This window comes from Phyllostomus discolor, chromosome 13 (genome assembly GCF_004126475.2).
Source record: "Phyllostomus discolor isolate MPI-MPIP mPhyDis1 chromosome 13, mPhyDis1.pri.v3, whole genome shotgun sequence".
Lineage (NCBI taxonomy): Eukaryota > Metazoa > Chordata > Mammalia > Chiroptera > Phyllostomidae > Phyllostomus > Phyllostomus discolor.
This window is the reverse complement of record NC_040915.2, coordinates 13,787,416-13,806,864: the sequence shown is the minus strand read 5'-3', so window position 1 is coordinate 13,806,864 and position 19,449 is coordinate 13,787,416. Positions and strand designations below refer to the sequence as shown.

At 42.6% G+C, this 19,449-nt stretch overlaps 3 protein-coding genes and 1 non-coding gene across 4 annotated transcripts; all 4 read right to left on the bottom strand.

Moving 5' to 3' along the window:
• Nucleotides 1-31: 31 nt before the first annotated feature.
• On the bottom strand, nucleotides 32-7,194 carry LOC114510097 (protocadherin beta-18-like). The gene has a single exon (XM_028528793.2). It carries the CDS (start codon nucleotides 5,008-5,010, stop codon nucleotides 2,623-2,625), a length of 2,388 nt encoding a protein of 795 aa, XP_028384594.1. The 5' UTR covers nucleotides 5,011-7,194; the 3' UTR covers nucleotides 32-2,622.
• Nucleotides 7,195-8,619: 1,425 nt separating this feature from the next.
• Nucleotides 8,620-8,757, bottom strand: LOC114510481. The gene has a single exon (XR_003685659.1). It is a non-coding gene; the product is annotated as a small nucleolar RNA SNORA2/SNORA34 family (small nucleolar RNA).
• Nucleotides 8,758-9,633: 876 nt separating this feature from the next.
• On the bottom strand, nucleotides 9,634-14,095 carry LOC114510317 (protocadherin beta-14-like). Its single transcript, XM_028528953.2, has one exon. The coding sequence runs from the start codon at nucleotides 12,210-12,212 to the stop codon at nucleotides 9,807-9,809; it is 2,406 nt and encodes an 801-aa protein (XP_028384754.1). The 5' UTR covers nucleotides 12,213-14,095; the 3' UTR covers nucleotides 9,634-9,806.
• Nucleotides 14,096-15,134: 1,039 nt separating this feature from the next.
• LOC114510280 (protocadherin beta-11-like) lies at nucleotides 15,135-19,371 on the bottom strand. The gene has a single exon (XM_028528929.2). The coding sequence runs from the start codon at nucleotides 18,137-18,139 to the stop codon at nucleotides 15,548-15,550; it is 2,592 nt and encodes an 863-aa protein (XP_028384730.2). The 5' UTR covers nucleotides 18,140-19,371; the 3' UTR covers nucleotides 15,135-15,547.
• Nucleotides 19,372-19,449: the final 78 nt, after the last annotated feature.

Here is a 19,449-nt window from a genome sequence, read left to right as displayed (position 1 = left end):
AAATAGATAGCTCAAGGAATTGGGGATAACTTATTTGTAAATATTGTCTAAGGAGGCTGTCTCCGTATCTCTGTAAGTGTTGTTGTATTGACTGCTACATTACCTAAAACAATCTGTGGAGAGCGTCTACATCTATTACCAAAAGTCACCGAGATCTTGAAAAGTAGGAAAGTCAAGGCCATAAGAGAAAGGGCTGAAGTTACTGTAAAAATTAAAGTGCAGAAGAAAATAAGTTAGGTTCACCTGAAAGAGCACGTTAAACTTGTTCCCAAGTACCACAGATCACAATTTATGTTTAGCAAGCAACTCACATTGCTTCTGTAGATAGCACAAGACCCTGTCACTCTAGCACGGAACTGAAGTCCTTTTACTCCTAAGGATGGAAAAAATATCTTGTGGGCAAGGACCAATTACATCAGACTCCAGACAAGACTTTAATATTGTTTAAACAATAGACATTATCACATATTTTGGCACTGCAGTTTCCTGGCTAATTGGGAAAACAGGTTAGGCCGAGTGTAAACATTGTGTTAAGTATGGGTTTCATTCTATTAAGGTACAAATTATTCAAATTGACATTCTATTTTAGAATGTTTTCCTCTATGTAGTAAAAGACATTTAGTTAAGTAAACCTCCAAAATATAAGAACATGCTGGTTATAGTTATACTTGATAATTGTCTTTATAGACCTTGGTCATGGATCCAAACACTTATTATGAAATTAATATGCAATAAAATGTGCCCTTAATGTTCATGCATTAAAAACATTAATCAATAGAAGCTGGTATCTACATCAGTGAACAGATGGATCAAAATTAGTTTTTTATTTTCATCTGTCACTTCCCATAAAAAATTCCTCCTTATTTTTCTTTACTAAGGAGAAAATTTTCAAGCCTGCAGGCTCAGCAGGAAGCTTAAAATTTTTTCATGAGGCTTTTTAATAATGGAGTATGTGCCAATCAAATACTTATTACTCTTAATGAAATCATGATTCAACCTTTATAGTAATCTATACATTGTAGATACTATGAAGATTTTGCATTAAATAATAAAATAATTCTGTTCACAGTAAATACTTTTTAAAAGAAATAGATACTAAAGATGGTATGGGTGTAGACCCCTAAACAATAACAGTGTTAGTGTTACCTTTGAAAACTGGTCCTGGAGCACATAAAATAATAGAAGGAAACCTGTTAATTTTTTGTAGCATATTTTCTGTTGGAAGACCTCATAAATTATTTATGAAATTAAATTTTGTAACAAAATTCTCTAATACAAATTAGCTATCTCTAAGCTTGTATGTTTTTTTTTTCCATCGGTTAATAATACAAGCATGTGACAAGAGACTTGGGTTTGCTGGTATGTGATCTAACTGAGTACTCAAGACTGCATGTATCTTTCTTGTTTGGTTTTGTTCCAGTATTACCTCCCCCCCACCAATATGGGGTAAATAAAAGTTTTATTATTAGGAAACTGGAGTCTTATTGTAGAAGTCAAGGACAATTACACATTGGGGACTCAGGAGACACTGGCAGAAGCTGATAGGTCTAGAACCAAGTAGGCATCTCAGTCTCTATTGTTCTGCTTCCTTCATCCCCTTATTCCTTCCCACCTTTATCTTTCCTTTCCTTCCTTCTTTCCCCCTCTCTGCATGAGATTCTGTGCTGCCAGTCCAAAAAGGAATAAACATGGCTGCCTCGGCCCACATTTATTTCCCATTTACAAGCAATCAAGAAAAAAATAGATGAACTACATCTCCATTGCCCATTTATGGGCTTGGAGAATGTGACTACTTCTGTTTTAATCAGGAATCTATGACTGGACCATTCAAAAGTGATCAGAAGAAGTAAAGAAAAATAGAACAAACATCTTGATAGTAATTCTCTCTCTTGGGTCATACTGGGAAGCTCTCAGTAAAGAAGCGTGGCTGGATATATCCCTTAACCCAAACAAGATCAGAATTTATTTTAACACAGCACCACTTACCAGTAATACACACAGTTCACAAAATATTTCTGCAGAGAATACCTAAATGGGTAAAAGATTATCTGAGATACTTGACAAAAGAGAATGGAAAGATTATACTTTTTAAAATCTTTAAAAGATACATTAAAAACCAACCTAATGAGATGAGAAAGTAATTATGTTTTTATTCAGATCATGCATTTTTCTTTAAAACAATACTGCTAAACGTATAAAAACTGTTTCAGTGAGAACATCTAGAGCCCAGAACACTCACAGAAGACGACTGAGCAGAGTGTGCAATTAAGCTTGAAGGGAAAATGCTCTCTAGAGGGTGGGCAAATGTAGGTTTGCAGTTGTGAGTACACAAACACAGTTTATTCTCATATTAATATTTATTAATTATTGTATTATTTTCCATACAAACAACTGTAAACCTACTTGTGCTTCACCCTGTATTTAAATAAATTGAGGAAAAAAACTAAACAAAATTTAGCTCCCTCGGATTTTTCACAGTTAACACAAAGAATAGCAGGATGTAGACACTGAAATTTCTGAGCTACTAGTGAAGTTTCCCAAAAGAAAGAATTTTACATTACGATGAATAAATTTACAAAGAAATAGCACTCATTCTCAAAGTTTTGCATAATAATGAAATCCCTAATTGAACCCAAAGCCATTCAGAAAGGCGTGGCTTTCTTCCATTTCAGGATTTTGAGGTGGGAGGTTGGGAATAATGGGTTTAAGGAACTTAAATTCACTGGTCCCAGAGCCTCCGGTCAGACACACCTCATACTGGTAGCTCTGGGACAGGGTCCCAGTACCGGTAACGTCCACCAGGTGGCCCGGAAAGTGGGCCTCAGGCACCGAGCAGCCACCCACCAGGCCAGACCTGCTCCTCCTGCACAGCCGCACCGCGATGAACGCCAGCACCGAGAACAGGAAGAGCGACGACACCGACGCCAACGCCACGACCAGGTAGACCGTGAGCGGGTCTGTCTGGGCCGCGGCGGCCGCCACTTCAGGCAGCGGCAGGTAGGGTTGCGAGAAGCCGTCCACCAGCAGCACGTGCAGCGTGACGCTGGCTGACAGCGGAGGCTCGCCATTGTCCTTGACCAGCAGCAGCAGCCTGTGCTTGGCCGCGTCGCGCTCGCTCAGCAGCCGCGCAGTGCGCACCTCGCCATTGTGCGCCCACACGCTGAACAGCCCGGGCTCTGTGGCCTTGAGCAGCTGGTAAGACAGCCAGGCGTTCTGGCCCGAGTCGCTGTCCACCGCCACCACCTTGCTCACCACGTAGCCAGGCTCGGCCGCCCTGGGCACCAGCTCGGTGCAGGGCGCAGAGCCGTTCTGCAGCGGGTACAGCACGAAGGGCGCGTTGTCATTGGCGTCCAGCACCTGCACGCGCACCAGCGCCTGGCTGCTCAGGGCTGGGGACCCGTGGTCTGTGGCGCCCACCAGGAACTCAAATGCCTGCAGGGCCTCGAAATCCAGCGCCCTCAGGGCGAAGAGGTGGCCGTTGTCGGCGTTGATGGACACCAGCGAGTCCAGGGGCAGGCTGGGGTCCTGGGGCTGCAGCAGCGAGTAGGTGACCTGGGCGTTGGCGGCCGCGTCTCTGTCTGTGGCGCTGACGCTGCCTATGTGCAGGGCGGGGCTGTTGTTCTCTGGGATGAAGAGGGTGTAGGAGGTTTGGGTGAAGGCGGGGGCGTTGTCGTTGACGTCGGAGACCAGCACGGTTATGTTGTGCTGGGTTTTCAGTCTGGGAGTCCCCAGGTCTGTGACTGTGATTGTGATGTTGTACTTGGTACTGGTTTCTCGGTCCAGTGGCCGCTCTGTTACCAGGGTGTAGAAATTCTTGAAAGTGGGCTTCAAGAGAAAGGGAAGATTGTCTTCAATTGAGCAAACCATCTTCCCGTTATCTCCAGAGTCTTGGTCTCGTAAGCTAAAAACAGCGACCACCATTTCAGGTGACGCATTTTCTGGTACGGGGCTGGTAAGAGATGTTATGACTATTTCCGGTGGGTTGTCATTTACGTCTACAACCCGAACTAAAATTGCTGATTTTCCCGAGAGGCTCCCACCGTCTACGGCCTGAATATTTATTGTATAAGACTGAATTAACTCAAAATCCAGAAGCGCTTTTAAATGGACTTCGCCAGAAATTGGATGGATGTCAAATGTTTTCCGTATGTCTCTGGAGACGTGGGAAAATGAATAAGATAGTTCTCCATTTATTCCTGCATCTAAATCTGTGGCAGACACCTTGATGACTAAAGCATCCAGAGGGCTGTTTTCTGGTACCTGAACCTCATAGACAGGCCTCTCAAACTCCGGGGCATTGTCATTGATATCTAAAACCAAAATACGAACCACCGCAGTTCCGGATCTGGGCGGAGACCCGCCATCCCAGGCTGTTAGCGTTAATCTAAGCTCAGGCTCCTTTTCTCGATCCAGGGATTGGTCCAACACAAGCTCTGGATATTTTCTGCCCTCCTCACTGTCTTGTAATTTAAGGTGGAAATGAGGATTCGGACTTAATGTGTAGTTTTGGACAGCATTCTTTCCTACATCCAAATCCTGAGCACTCTCCATTTGGAATGAGGTTCCTGGAGCAGTACCTTCTGAGATTTTCAGAAGTATATCTTTATCTAGGAACGTGGGAGTGTGATCATTTATGTCTTTGACCCAAAGCTCAGCCCGAAAAAATTGCAAAGGATTTTCAAATAACACCTGGAAATGCAATATACATGGCTCGGTGAGGTCACAAAGCGTCTCCCTGTCCAACTGCTCATTTAAGAGCAAGTTGCCAGTCTGCTGGTCCAGCCATAAGTATGGTTTATAATCATCAAAGATGACTCTGGCTCCCCGCGCAGCAAGGTCTTCCACCACACCCTCACCACCGAGGTCTTTCACCACGTTGGCTATAAAGGAGCCTGTCTCCATTTCCTCTGCCACAGAATAGCACAAGGTCTCTGAACACGCTGCAGACCCTCCCAGGAAAACAAAGAAAAGCAGCACTTGCCTTATATGCTGAGGGCGTCCCAGCTCCATGGCTCCTTAGGTGAATGCCTTTCTGCAGAAACTCAACCTCAAACAGCTCTGGGAGATGCTCCTCTCTATCAGCCCGAACCTTTGGTACTCTATAGATTTATAATCCTATCGCCAGGGTGTTTTTGGCTGCCTAGCTTGCTTTTGAAAGCCTCTTTCCCCTCCCTGCTTCTTCCGCTCTCTCAGTTCCACTGAATCAACAGAAGTCAGGGCTTCTGCTGTAACAGAAATTACCCTGTCTTATCCTGCAGCGCCACCATGCGACTCTGCAGATCCTCAGACTTTAAACAAATCTGGTAAAGTTGAGACAAAATATTAATTTACCCTGTGTGTTTATTGATGGATTTAAACTGTATTTTCTCCTATATTCATATTTTCTTTCTGAGTTGCATCCTTTGTGATATGTGATGCTACTGCTATTCATTCTTTAACACAATAAACCAAAACTATGCTGGATATAAAAAGCATATTTAAGATACAGCTCCAAACTCAGATGAGTTATGCTCTCTTGTCTTCAAATAATTTATGGGGACATTATATGAAACAACTAAACATAGTTAAGATGACTCTTTTATGTAATGGACTTAGTGAGCAAGAGGTTCCCATAGACACTGGAGGTCTCAGTTGTCTCTGGCTATCAGCAAATACTCTAAGACAATAAGGTCATGCACCGGGAAATGAACTTGGTATATGCAAATTGTTGTTTGGGGGAGGCTGACATTTCTGGCTGGGTAAATGGTACCATTTATCCAGGTATGTTCCACAGGAGGCTTATCTAGCAACAGTAGGAAGTAAATATTCGACAGTAGTGAGAGAAGTAAGATGTATTCAGTTTCTGAACATTAAAAAATGTTGACCAAACTAGACCCTAGTTTAGTTGTGGAACTGGCTTCCATTTTGCAGACCCAGGTCTTCCAAAGGCATAATTCTATATATTTTATTCATCCATTCGATAATTTGTTCAGCAAATATTTACTGAGCATACACTTTGTGGTAGGCATGGGGATAAGTGTTAAGAATAGAGTGGTGAACATAGTTTCTGTCTTGAAGGATGGAGGAAGAAAAGTGACCCCACATTTAAAATGGAGCGTACCAAATTCCATGATGGAAAATGTTTATGCTACTATAACAGCAAAGATGAGGGTTATCCAACCAGAATTTGGAAGTACCAGGAAAGACTTTTATGGAAAAAGGATATTCTAAATTGATACAAGAAAGACAAGTATGAGTAATCTAAACAAAAATTCCATGTGAAGTAAAACTAACGTTCATTTCCAGGAAAACTAAAAACATGATATGCAAAATGAAAGAAGTGTTTTGAAAGAACTGAAATAGCATTGGTAGAGTTGAGCCCTACAGCAAAAGGAGATAAATTTTGAGAGTTGAGACTGGAAAGATAAGCAGATATTCTGTGAGCCATGTCAAGGCATTTGGACTCGACATCAGTGGAAATGCAAGAGTATTAAAGGGTTTTAAAGAGAAAAATGGCATGAAAATGTTTTTATTTTTCAAAAGATCATCGTATTTCAGAATTGAGAATAAATTGGAAAGGAGTAAGACTAGAGACAGGAAATTGATCAGACGTTGTTGCAGGAAATGCAGGCAAGCGATGAGATTGGCCTCAGTGAGAAATGCAGTAATTAAAATGATCAAGGTACAATATATTGGATGTGGTGATAGATTAGATATAGAGGCACTGGAATAAGAAGGAGTGAGAGTAAATGTACTTTTTTCTTAGGCTTAGGGAACTGAGTAAGTGATGGTGCTATTAACTGATAAAGTAAAGACAGGGAGAGGAGAGGAGAGAAATGGATATGGAGCTATAGAAGATTTCATTCTGAGGAAGGGAAAACTTTAACTTAAAACATGTTGAGTTTGATGTGTCCACAGAGTATCCATATAAATAGTTATGTGATGAGATTTCATTACATAAATGCAGTTGAGAAAATAGGTTTGGGTTGCAAAGACAAAATTAGAATTTACTGGTATAAATGGTGATTGAAGCTATTTTAGAAGGCGTGTAACTTGTAGATTAAGAACAGTATGTCTGAATTTGTGATTTTGGCTCTTAGAGACTGCCATCTCCAGAGAGGGGCCATAGTTGTAAGTGATGAGACTAGATTAGAGGCAAACTAGATGAAGAAGGCTAGAAACAGGTCAAACTCTTGTACTCAGACAGAGAAAAACTATAAGAAGTTATATTTGAGAGTAAAATGTCTTTATAGCAGTCTTTACAGCAGTTAAAACCAAGCTGATATCCAGTTGATTTGATTCTCTCATTTGCTGACTCTAATGTGCAAAGACTATTTAGGCAGGACCATTTGCTAACTTCTTTCAGCACGCTGAAAAAAAGCTTGTTGTCTTTTAGTTTCCATTGCTGCCGTTGAGAAATTGTCAACATGCAATGTAGCTGTCAGTCTAACAGTCTTGTGTTCAAAGGTTAAATGTCTTTTCCCCATGTCTTTTCCTTTAAGAAAAAGATTTCTCTGTATTTGGCTTTCTGAAATTTCACAATGCTGTTTCTAACCATGGTTATTTTGTATTTATCTTGCTAGATTTATTTGGATCTCTTGAATCTGCATTGATGGGTGTATCAATTCCATAAAATTCCTAGCAATAATTTTTTTCAAATATCACTTCTGAACAAATCATTCTCATTGATCCTTCTGTGATTCTAGTTAAATGCACGTTGACCGTTTTGACCATTTGCCCTGTGTTTCTAACCATCTTCTTGGCATTTTTCATCTTATTAACTCCTGAGCTGCATACTGAGTAAATTATGTTCCAACCTCTTTCATCCATGAATTCTTCATTTGGGTGTATCTAATTTTATATTAAAACTCTGATTCATGTTTAAATTTTGATAATCATATTTTTCAGTTTTAGAAGTTCTATTCTGTTCTATTCTTTTGAATTTGTTATTTCTTGTTGTCTGTACATCTTCAAGTATAACGTTTGTTTCCATTGCAGTAGTTAGCATATTATAGACTATGTTTGATAATTAAAAATTTGAAGTGTTTGCAAATTAATTTCTGGGTCCTCACTCACAGTGTTATGTTTCTTTGTGAATGCAGTTATTTGTGTGTTCAAGTTAAGAACACAAAATTATTTACATAAATTATTCTAGGCTTACAAAAATTATTTATATAAATAATTCTAGGCTTACGATGAAAAAAACATTCTTTTAAAGAATGTCTGCATTTGGTTCTATCAGGGTCTGGGAGCACTATCTGTCAATGACCACTATCTGTGAATGAATTTCACTGCTAAAAATCAAGTTCGAAGCTAATAATACACACAAGGGCTCACCTACCCATTCATAAAGCTGTAGCTCTTAGGGATTCATATTTATCAATATGAGGGTCTCCTATAAACTTCTCAATTTGTTATGCTTTGTCTCTCTCTTTATATAAACCATCAAAATAGAGGCTCACTTTTCCCAGGATTCCAGATGTTCCCAGGGAAAAAGTGGACTTGGGGCTCATTTATCTCTCTAGGCTACTTTTATTTTATTTTATTTTTTAAAGGAACCTTTAGTGTAACCATGCCTAATGACATTCTCAATCCAGTGACTGTTTCAAAAACAGGCAAAAACTTTTTTTTCTTTTTTCCAGATGTTTCTTTTTAATGAATTGACCATTACATTTCCTAAGTTCTGAAATGGCTAACAGACCACAGAAAGACAAATGCTTTAGGCTCCTGCTTGAAACCAGCAGCTTCAGCAAACTACTGGCCTTGATTCAGGGCCAACTCTCTAGGCTACCTTTAGGTAGTAACTGCAACCTGACAGTATATGTGTCTTATTAGAGCATTTGTTTTCAGTGAAAGTGTTGGTCTATAGAATCTATATCATTCTTATTAAAAGTGTAAAATATCCAGAATGTTGTTGTGTCTCAAAATTACAAGTAAACTGGTAGTTTCCATGGGGCATGGGCAACTGATCTCAAGAACAAAGAGAAATAATCAATACTAAGTCAACTCCATAATGCTGCAACCAATTTAAACAATCTGCCTTTCACCCAGATTCAACAGCATTTTTAAGTTTTGCTTTATCTATGCTTTAATGAAAGGTCTAGAAGTAAATCACATACATTGTGGGGTTCACTCTTAAAACATTCATTTGCAACTCCAAATAATCAACATCCTCTTGCATAACACCATTACCATAACAACAATTAGTAATAACTTCATTAATATACCATTTAACTTTTAAAAAATTGATTTGAAAGAGAGAGAAACGTTGATTTGCTGTTCCACTTATTTCTGTACTCATTGGTTGACTCCTGTATGTGCTCTGACCCACATCCAACCCTCAGCTTGGACATGTCAGTACTGGGCTCTAACCAACTAAGTGATCTGGCCAAGGCTGATATGCCTTTTTTGACAAAATAAAAAATTTTAAAAGATTTTATTTATTTATTTTAGAGAGAGGGGAAGGGAGATAGAAACAAGGAAAGAAACATCAGTGTGTGGTTGCCTCTTGTGCGCCCCCAGCTGGAGACCTGGCAGGCAACCCAGGCATGTGCCCTGACTGGGAATGGAACCAGCAACTCTTCGATTCCCAGGCTGGCACTCAATCCACTGAGCCACACCAGCCAGGGCAAATTAAAAAACAAAACAAAACAAAACAAAACCAGAAAACACACAAATTGTTTCTATTTCATCATAGCCACTAAAAATGATTTTTAAAGCAAGTACAAGAGCATGAGAAATAATGAGTGCAACTATTATACAACCAAAATTCACTACAACTTGGCAAAATGTTTCCAGTCAGCCAAGAATAATGAAAGATTAAATGTTCAGACTTTATACTGAACGTTGAATCCAGAGCTGTTCCTAAAGTTCTCGTTTTCCTCTATGTTCCTACCAGTGTCATGGACTGGAAGACTGGGAATAATCGGCTGCAGAAATTTAAATTCATCTGTCCCCATACCTCCCATCAGACACACCTCATATTGGTAGCTCTGGGACAGGGTCCCAGTACCGCTGACGTCCACCAGGTGGCCCGGAAAGTGGCCCTCAGGCACCGAGCAGCCACCCACCAGGCCAGACCTGCCCCTCCTGCACAGCCGCACAGCGATGAACGCCAGCACCGAGAACAGGAAGAGCGATGACACCGAAGCCAGCGCGATGACCAGGTAGACCGTGAGCGGGTCAGTCTGGGCTGCCTCGGCCGCCGCTTCAGGCAGAGGCAGGTAGGGCTGCGAGAAGCCGTCCACCAGCAGCACGTGCAGCGTGACACTGGCAGACAGCGGAGGCTCGCCATTGTCCCTGACCAGCAGCAGCAGCCTGTGCTTGGCCGCGTCGCGCTCGCTCAGCAGCCTCGCAGTGCGCACCTCGCCATTGTGCGCCCACACGCTGAACAGCCCGGGCTCTGTGGCCTTGAGCAGCTGGTAAGACAGCCAGGCGTTCTGGCCCGAGTCGCTGTCCACCGCCACCACCTTGCTCACCAGGTAGCCAGGCTCGGCCGCCCTGGGCACCAGCTCGGTGCAGGGCGCAGAGCCGTTCTGCAGCGGGTACAGCACAAAGGGCACGTTGTCGTTGGCGTCCAGCACCTGCACGCGCACCAGCGCCTGGCTGCTCAGGGCTGGGGACCCGTGGTCTGTGACGCCCACCAGGAACTCAAATGCCTGCAGGGCCTCGAAATCCAGCGCCCTCAGGGCGAAGAGGTGTCCGTTGTCGGCGTTGATGGACACCAGCGAGTCCAGGGGCAGGCTGGGGTCCTGGGGCTGCAGCAGCGAGTAGGTGATCTGGGCGTTGGCGCCCGCGTCTCTGTCTGTGGCGCTGACGCTGCCTATGTGCAGGGCGGGGCTGTTGTTCTCTGGGATGAAGAGGGTGTAGGAGGTTTGGGTGAAGGCAGGGGCGTTGTCGTTGACGTCGGAGACCAGCACGGTTATGTTGTGTTCAGTTTTCAGTCTGGGAGTCCCCATGTCTGTGACAGTGATTGTGATGCTATACTTGTCTCTCATCTCTCTGTCCAGTGCTTTTTCAGTAACCAGAGTGAAGAAATTCTTAAGCGTGGGTTTCAGAATAAATGGGAGATCGTCTTGAATAGAGCAAACCATTCTTCCATTGTCTCCAGAGTCTTGGTCTCGAATACTAAAAACAGCAACAAGGGTCTGTGGTGAATTTTCTGGAACTCTGTTTGTAATTGATGACATGGTCACTTCTGGTGCATTATCATTTACATCCAATACTTTTATCAGAAGAGTACATTTTTCTGAAAGACCCCCACCATCTGTTGCCTGAATATTTATAGTGTAGGACTGTATTGCTTCAAAATCCAAGCTAGATCTCAAATGAACTTCCCCGGATGTAGAGTTGATTTCAAATGTTTTACGAATGTCTTCAGATGCATGGAAAAATATGTAAGATATCTTCCCATAGTTTCCTGCATCCAGATCCTTAGCCAAGGTGGTGATTATCCAGGAGCCAATGGCTGTGTCCTCCAGGACCTGCACCTCATAGAGCTTCTGAGGAAACTTGGGGGCATTGTCATTGATGTCCAAGACCTCGATGAGAACCGAAGTTGTCCCAGACCTGGGTGGGGATCCACCATCCAGTGCTACAAGTGTTAATCTGAGCTCAGGCTCCTTTTCATGGTCTAACATTCTGTCCAGGACCAGTTCTGGGTATATCTCTCCATCACCACTGTCTTGAACTTTAACAGAGAAATGAGAATTGGGGCTGATTGTGTAGTTTTGGAGACTGTTGCTTCCTATGTCCAAATCTTGGGCACTCTCCATTAGGAATTTGGTTCCGAGAGTCGTACTTTCTGATATTTTCAAAAGTATTTCCTTATCCAAGAATGTAGGGGAGTGATCATTTATATCTTTGATGTGCAGCTCAACCAAAAAAAACTTTAAAGGGTTTTGCAATAACACCTGAAAATGCAACACACAGGGCTCCGTGGAGCCGCAGAGCTCTTCTCGGTCCAGTCTCTCATTTAGGAGCAAATCCCCAGTCAGCAAATTCAGGTGCAAATGCTTCTCATTATCATCAGAAACTATCCGGGCCTCCCGTGAGGACAGCTCCCCCACCCCAAGCCCCAGATCCCTTGCCAGATTGGCCACAAAAGAGCCAATTTCTTTTTCCTCTGCCACAGAATAGCGCACCGATTCAGGCCCCGTTTCAGACAATCCCAGCAAAACAAAGAAAATCAGGACTTGCCTTTTCCGCAGAGTGAGCGCTCCTCTGATCTCCATGGTTCCTTCAAGCAATCTCTTTTGTGGAAAAATGTAAGTTTAGTCCTAATTTTGTAAGATAGAGCTCTGATTTATTTTATAGGTAACCCTTGGAAGGTGCATAGCCCCCCAGCAGCTCTGAAAGTGAAGCTCCTGAATACCTCTCTTTCGAATGGGTTGGATGTTCTGTTCTCTGGAATAAAGGAGCCCACAGCGTGTCCTGTTTTCGTCTTGTCCTGCAGCGCCACCATGTGTCTCTATGAGTTTTTTTCAGTAATTTTTTTTTCTCTTTAAAGAAGTAATCCATGAATACATCTGGAGTATTTTCAAGCAAGTCCCAGACAGCATCTTTTTACCTCTAAACACTTCACTAAGTATCTGTAGTAGATGAGGACTTCAGAAATATAATTACTATGCTACCATCACAATCAACACATTTAGCAATAATTCCTTGATATAATTTATACTCATGCTGTGTTTGGTTTTCCCAGTTTCCTCCAAGAATGTTTTTTTAAGTTGTTGATTTGTTTGAATTTGGATCCATAAAGGTCTCTATAGTGACTTTAATTATCACTGTTTTGAATGCCCGCAAGGGGAATCCATACAAATGTCTTGAACTAAATAAATGATATTTTATTCAGGCCATTTCTTAACTAACTGCGAATGTGTTCTCCCTTCAACTCTTGTAAACACTTGAGTTCAGTCAATTATAGTTAGTAACATCATTATTTTTTCACTTATATATTTTTAGAAATGCACATGTAAAGACATAGCATATAAGATAGGGATAATCCTTGTCTTTATGGAGCTCAGAGGCTATAAAATTTGGTGGTAAGCAATTAAAATATGTCACAACATATGCATAAGTGAAGAGTAATACAGAAAGACCTAGAAGGAACATCTTAGAACTAGGAGGGAGCACAGAATGATGATTAGGATCATAGATTTAAAAACCAAAATGTCTACATTAGAATTCTAGTCCAACACTTACTACCTGCAGTCTTGGGCAAGTTATGTACCTCTATTTCCTAACCTGTAAATTGGGGTAATAATAGTATTTAGCTCCTAGTATTATCATCGTCTGGCATGGTAAGGATCTATAACACTTTATATCTCTTTAAGCTAGTGGTCCTCCTTCCTTTCCCCCACTAACTACAGGAAAGACAGGAAGTAATGTTAATACTCAACTGATTTATTAATATTACATGAGTTTTTGTTGCAGCTTTCATTTAGGGGAGAAAGGCTTGCTCTTACTTCCAATTCTGAAAATGGAAATTTAGAATTTAATTAGACTGCATATAGAGACTTTGGTACTCTCCATTTTTCTTGAATTCAGAGACCAATTAATCAGCCTACACAGTTCAAAGGAACTGGTAGTGAAATCTTGGCTTTCAAGAAATTTAAACATCAGATTGTTTTTGATTTGTTAGAGCAAGAGATTGTACTCCCTGGCAATGTTAACTGACCGAGCTCCTCTACAATGTTAAGATAAAGTTTAAAAATATCCTCAAGAGGCAGTTTGTGGCACTGATTCTAGTCTGTGGCACTAGAAGCAATAGAAACAACCAGTTCACTCATTCTTACCTTCTCTTTCCAATACCTCTGTTTCTGTCTTTGCCTCTCACACATGCACATGCTCCCTTTCCCTCTACACCCTCACTCATTTTTTCCATCTACACTTTCTTGCCACAACATATAAGTTTCAGATTTTTAAAATAAAATTTATTGAAAAAACTCCATCCCCCAAAATGAAGGCTTTTCCTCTGTAATGTAGCCACATCACTACAGGCAAGAGTGTTGGTTGGTTCCTGTGCAGCATGAAAGAAAGTTTCCTTCTACCATGGTTTGAATTTTCTTTAAAAATTAGAATCTTGCTCTGACCAGAGTGGCTCAGTTGTCTGGGCATTGTCTCACAAACAAAGGGCCACTGGTTCCGTTCCCTATCAGGGCACATTCCTGGTTGGGGTTCATACAAGAGGGAAAACCAATAGATGCTTCTCTCTCACATCATGTTTCTCTTCCTTTCTAGCTCCCTCCCTTCCCCTCTCTCTAAAAATTAAAAAAAAAGAATCTTAAAGCACTATGTTTTTATACTTTTCAATGTTCTACATATATCTCTGAGAAAAGGGGACTTCAGACTTTGGATTGCTACCCATGAGTATGTCATTAAATCAAATTATGATGATCACATTTGACAATTAAATAGAATGGAATAATATATGCAATCTTAGATTGCATCAACAGGAAAGCTAAACATTATTTTAAAACATTTTTTCTATGTTACATAATATGTACAAAATAATTTTTCTATTGGTTGTGTAGTTTTAAATTTGAAAACTAGTACCCTCTGTGTGTGTGTGTGTATATATATGTACACAGGAGGCCAAAAATTATACACAGTAGCACACAAGCCTACTCTACACTATACAAAATATTATTCAGCTGCCTGCTTTCAACAGGGTTGCATTATAGCTTTGTAACATTCACGATACATCTGGAAAGTCATAACTTCACATTCCATTGATTCTGTGAGTGGTCACAATATTAATGTGTCTTCACAATCATGCTTTAGGATGAGCAATGAAGAGATGCTAAGAAAATTGCCCTCTGCCTCTTTCTAACAAGGTGATTGCATCATGCTTGTATCATTGGACATGATCTTTCAGGTGTATTTTCAATAGTAACACCCATTTTATGTTTTATTTAATTTTATTTTTTAGAGAAAGAGAAAGGGGTGGAGAAGGAGAGGGAGAGAAACATCTATTGGCTGCCTCTTACATGCCCCCACCTGGGGACCTGGCCAACAAACAGGGCACATGCCCTGGACAGAACCTAACGGTGACCTTTCTTTCCCTGCAGGCAGACACTCAACCCACCGAGCCACACCAGGCAGAGCACATGTTAAAATGCAACTAAAATGCAGTGGATTTAATGAAAGAAAATGACATTTCTAAATAGCCACTATTATTAAACCTCAAGAAACACTGCTTAAAAAAATGAAGGAATGTTTGAACAGTTAAATAAGTTGAAAGTGGTGTGCTTTATTTTACTATAGGTATAATTGTGGGTTAAAGTTCAGTTGGAGAGAGGGTCAGAAACAAACAGTGATTTGGTATTAATATTATTTAAGGAGGCAAATTAATTACAAATCAAGACCTCCTGGGTTAGAGAATAAGTTACCACCTCATTACAACCACAGATAATGATGAACACTCACTTAAGAGTAAAGGTAGGGAGAACATGCGAAAATATAAAACTAACAACAGTTCAATTTAAAGTACCCACAAATTGAGGGATAACATGTATAGAAGTGGCACAAAAACAAAACACATTCGGGGTATGAAGGGTAATTACGGTCACTGAATATTGAACCCAAAGCTATTACGGAAGGTAGGACTTCCCTCTATTTCTTTCCCGGGGCACTGGGGCGGGATGTTGGGGATAATCGGCTTCAGAAATTTAAACTCATCTGTTCCCATACCTCCGGTCAGACACACCTCATACTGGTAGCTCTGGGACAGGGTCCCAGTACCGGTAACGTCCACCAGGTGGCCCGGAAAGTGGCCCTCAGGCACCGAGCAGCCACCCACCAGGCCAGCCCTGCCCCTCCTGCACAGCCGCACCGCGATGAACGCCAGCACCGAGAACAGGAAGAGCGACGACACCGACGCCAGCGCGATGACCAGGTAGACCGTGAGCGGGTCAGTCTGGGCCTCGGCGGCCGCCACTTCGAGCAGCGGCAGGTAGGGCTGCGAGAAGCCATCCACCAGCAGCACGTGCAGCGTGACGCTGGCTGACAGCGGGGGCTCGCCATTGTCCTTGACCAGCAGCAGCAGCCTGTGCTTGGCCGCGTCGCGCTCACTCAGCAGCCGCGCAGTGCGCACCTCGCCATTGTGCGCCCACACGCTGAACAGCCCGGGCTCTGTGGCCTTGAGCAGCTGGTAAGACAGCCAGGCGTTCTGGCCCGAGTCGCTGTCCACCGCCACCACCTTGCTCACCAGGTAGCCGGGCTCGGCCGCCCTGGGCACCAGCTCGGTGCAGGGCGCAGAGCCGTTCTGCAGCGGGTACAGCACGAAGGGCGCGTTGTCATTGGCGTCCAGCACCTGCACGCGCACCAGCGCCTGGCTGCTCAGCGCCGGGGACCCGCGGTCTGTGGCGCCCACCAGGAACTCAAATGCCTGCAGGGCCTCGAAATCCAGCGCCCTCAGGGCGAACAGGTGGCCGTTGTCAGCGTTGATGGACACCAGCGAGTCCAGGGGCAGGCTGGGGTCCTGGGGCTGCAGCAGCGAGTAGGTGACCTGGGCGTTGGCGGCCGCGTCTCTGTCTGTGGCGCTGACGCTGCCTATGTGCAGGGCGGGGCTGTTGTTCTCTGGGATGAAGAGGGTGTAGGAGGTTTGGGTGAAGGTCGGTGTGTTGTCGTTGACGTCGGAGACCAGTACGGTTATATCATGTTCAGTTTTCAGTCGGGGTGTCCCCATGTCGGTGACGGTGATGGTGACATTATACTGGGCCCTACTTTCTCTGTCCAGTATTCCGGCCGTTTCCAATGTATAATAATTGTTTCCCGAAGGTTTTAGTGTGAAGGGCAGGTCTTCTGGGATGGAACAAAACATCCTCCCATTGTCCCCAGAATCTCTGTCTCGGATACTAAAAACCACAACTACAGTCTCAGGTGAATTTTCTGGGATTGGACTGGTAATTGATGACACAGTGACTTCAGGAGCATTGTCGTTTACATCCACCACCTGAATTCTGACTGTTGATTTCCCAAAGAGCCCTCCCCCATCTGTGGCTTGAATAATTATTGAATATGATTCAGTTGTTTCAAAATCCAACGATGCCATTAAATTAACTTCTCCAGACTTTTGATTAATTTCAAATGTCTTGTGAATGTCTTCTGAAGCATGAGAAAATGTATATGATATTTCCCCATTCTTTCCCGAGTCTAAATCCCTAGCTGAGACAGTGACAACCAGTGAGCCTTGAAAGCTATTCTCCGGAATCTTCACCTCATAAAATGGCTGCTCAAACTCAGGGGTGTTGTCATTAATGTCCAAGACCACCACCCGAACCGAGGCCGTCCCGGACCTGGGCGGGGACCCACCATCCAGAGCAGTGAGGATGAGACTGAGCTCTGACTGCTCTTCATAATCCAGAGACTTGTCCAGAACTAACTCTGGATATATTCTGTGGTCTGGATTGACTCTCATTTTAATGTGGAAATGAGAGTTGGGGCTTATTGTGTAGCTCTTTAGAGCATTGATTCCTACATCTAAATCCTTCGCACTTTCTAGCAAGAACAGGGAGCCAACAGGACTATTCTCTGGGATTTCTAGGAGCATTTCTTTTTCTAAGAAGACGGGAGAGTGGTCATTTACATCCCTGACCTGGAGCTCAATCTGTAAGAACTGCAAGGGGTTTTTCATTAATACCTGGAAATGCAGCACACAGGGCTCGGTGGAGCCACAGAGCTCCTCCCGGTCCAGCGCTTCGCTTAAGAGCAAATCCCCGGTGTTTAAGTCCAGCTGCAAATGGTGTTTGTTATCACTAGAGACCACCCGAGCCCCCCTGGAGAAGAGCTCACCCACTTCCAGTCCCAGGTTCTTTGCCAAATTGCCTACAAGGCTCCCGCTCTGCATTTCCTCTGCCACAGAAAAGCGCTCGGGCTCAGATCCCGCCTGAGACACTCCCAGCAAAACAAAAAGGAGGACTTGCCTGATCCGCAGAGTCCGTGCCCCTCCATTCTCCATAGCTCCTTTCCCCAAGGCTTCTTGCAGAATCGCTTCAGCTCCACTTCGCAGTTCTGGCAGACTTGTCTCAGCTGTCCACCGAATTTTTGGAGACCCAAAGATGTTAATCCCCTTTAAATAGCTTCTAATTTGCCTCTCCAAAGCTCGTTCTGTCTTCCCAATGCTTTGTGTGCCCTGGGTAAGTGTCCAAAACGTCATCCAGTGCAGTTTTCCCCGATGTTATCCTGCAGCGCCACCATGCGTTTGTACAGGTTTTCAGTGTTCGATGAAAGCTGCCTAAATTCCATTCACATGAAAGTCTTCCAGAAACAAATGTTATTTTATTCATTGCGTTTAAGTGATTACAAATACATTCCATCTTCCACAAGAATTGATTTATACCTTTTGTAGTTTGTGATGCTGTTACAATCTTTTAAAAACATTTAAATGTCCCTCCCACCCCTCCTCTCAAAACACCTGAAAGTGCTCCGTTGTGGTGAATAATGGAATACAAGATAAAATTCATGGCCCCAGGGGCTTGTGATTTTTCTGAGAAGATTTAAAGCCTGAAACAAGGAGAGTATAAGTGACTGTTAAACCGAGCCAAATCTCATCACTACTTGGCCTTCTTTAGCTGGTAAGGAAAAGGGAAAGTGTGCACAGGTCATTTCAGAAGTTCCCTCAGAGGACAGGAAACAGGATTAACCGTGAGATGGGAATATGTAGTTAGATGGTTCTTGTAGCACAAGAAGACATTTCAGTAGATTTTCTTGATATCAATGATCTGGGAACTGGAGGAAAATGAAGTAAAATCTGTTGGGGTGGAACACACTATGTAAGTCTATAATTTAGTTCTAGTTTCTCATAATGTTTAAAAGATTTGAGAGTGCACAAACGCAAACATGATGGTTTTATTTGAAGCAGGGTTACTCCTAAAACTGGTTTCCTTCAGGTTCCCAAGATTTCTTCTGACTACAACTATGGTCCTCTGCTTTTTCTTTCAGCCCAGAAAAGAGTGGGAGATGAGAGAGTTTGTCTTTACCAATTATAGAACAAAAACTTAGTTTTACTCTGATTAGGACAACTAAGATCATATGCCTGCTACTGAAGCAGTCATTGTTTCAAAAGTTGTAGAAGTATGTGTGGAGATTTTAGTCTCAGAATCTGAAGACCTGTCTTTGGTTTTTGCTTTGTTTTGATCACGTCTCTGACCACCTTTGACTAGCTGAAGAGCATGGTCACTACATAATGAGAGAGATCATTTGGAATAAATGCTAGAAGCTCAGCAATTATGTGCATTATAGGAGGTCTCAAAAGTGCTCCAGAGAAGGATGGAAGAAATCTATGTAACAGGTTTGCATTTTTAACATGTTAAGTATAATTTACATTCTTAAAAATGTAAGTTAACTGCATGGTTGAAAAGCAAACACTACAAAAGGATAGAAACTAAAAAATAGATGGATTACACAGCTATTCTCCCATTTTTAAAATACCCATTAAAATGAGAAGAAATAAAAATGGTATAAACT

Excerpts from the sequence above, each read along its gene's own strand:
- LOC114510097 (XM_028528793.2), bottom strand. The coding sequence starts at position 5,010 with ATGGAGCTGGGACGCCCTCAGCATATAAGGCAAGTGCTGCTTTTCTTT.
- LOC114510317 (XM_028528953.2), bottom strand. The coding sequence starts at position 12,212 with ATGGAGATCAGAGGAGCGCTCACTCTGCGGAAAAGGCAAGTCCTGATT.
- LOC114510280 (XM_028528929.2), bottom strand. The coding sequence starts at position 18,139 with ATGACGTTTTGGACACTTACCCAGGGCACACAAAGCATTGGGAAGACA.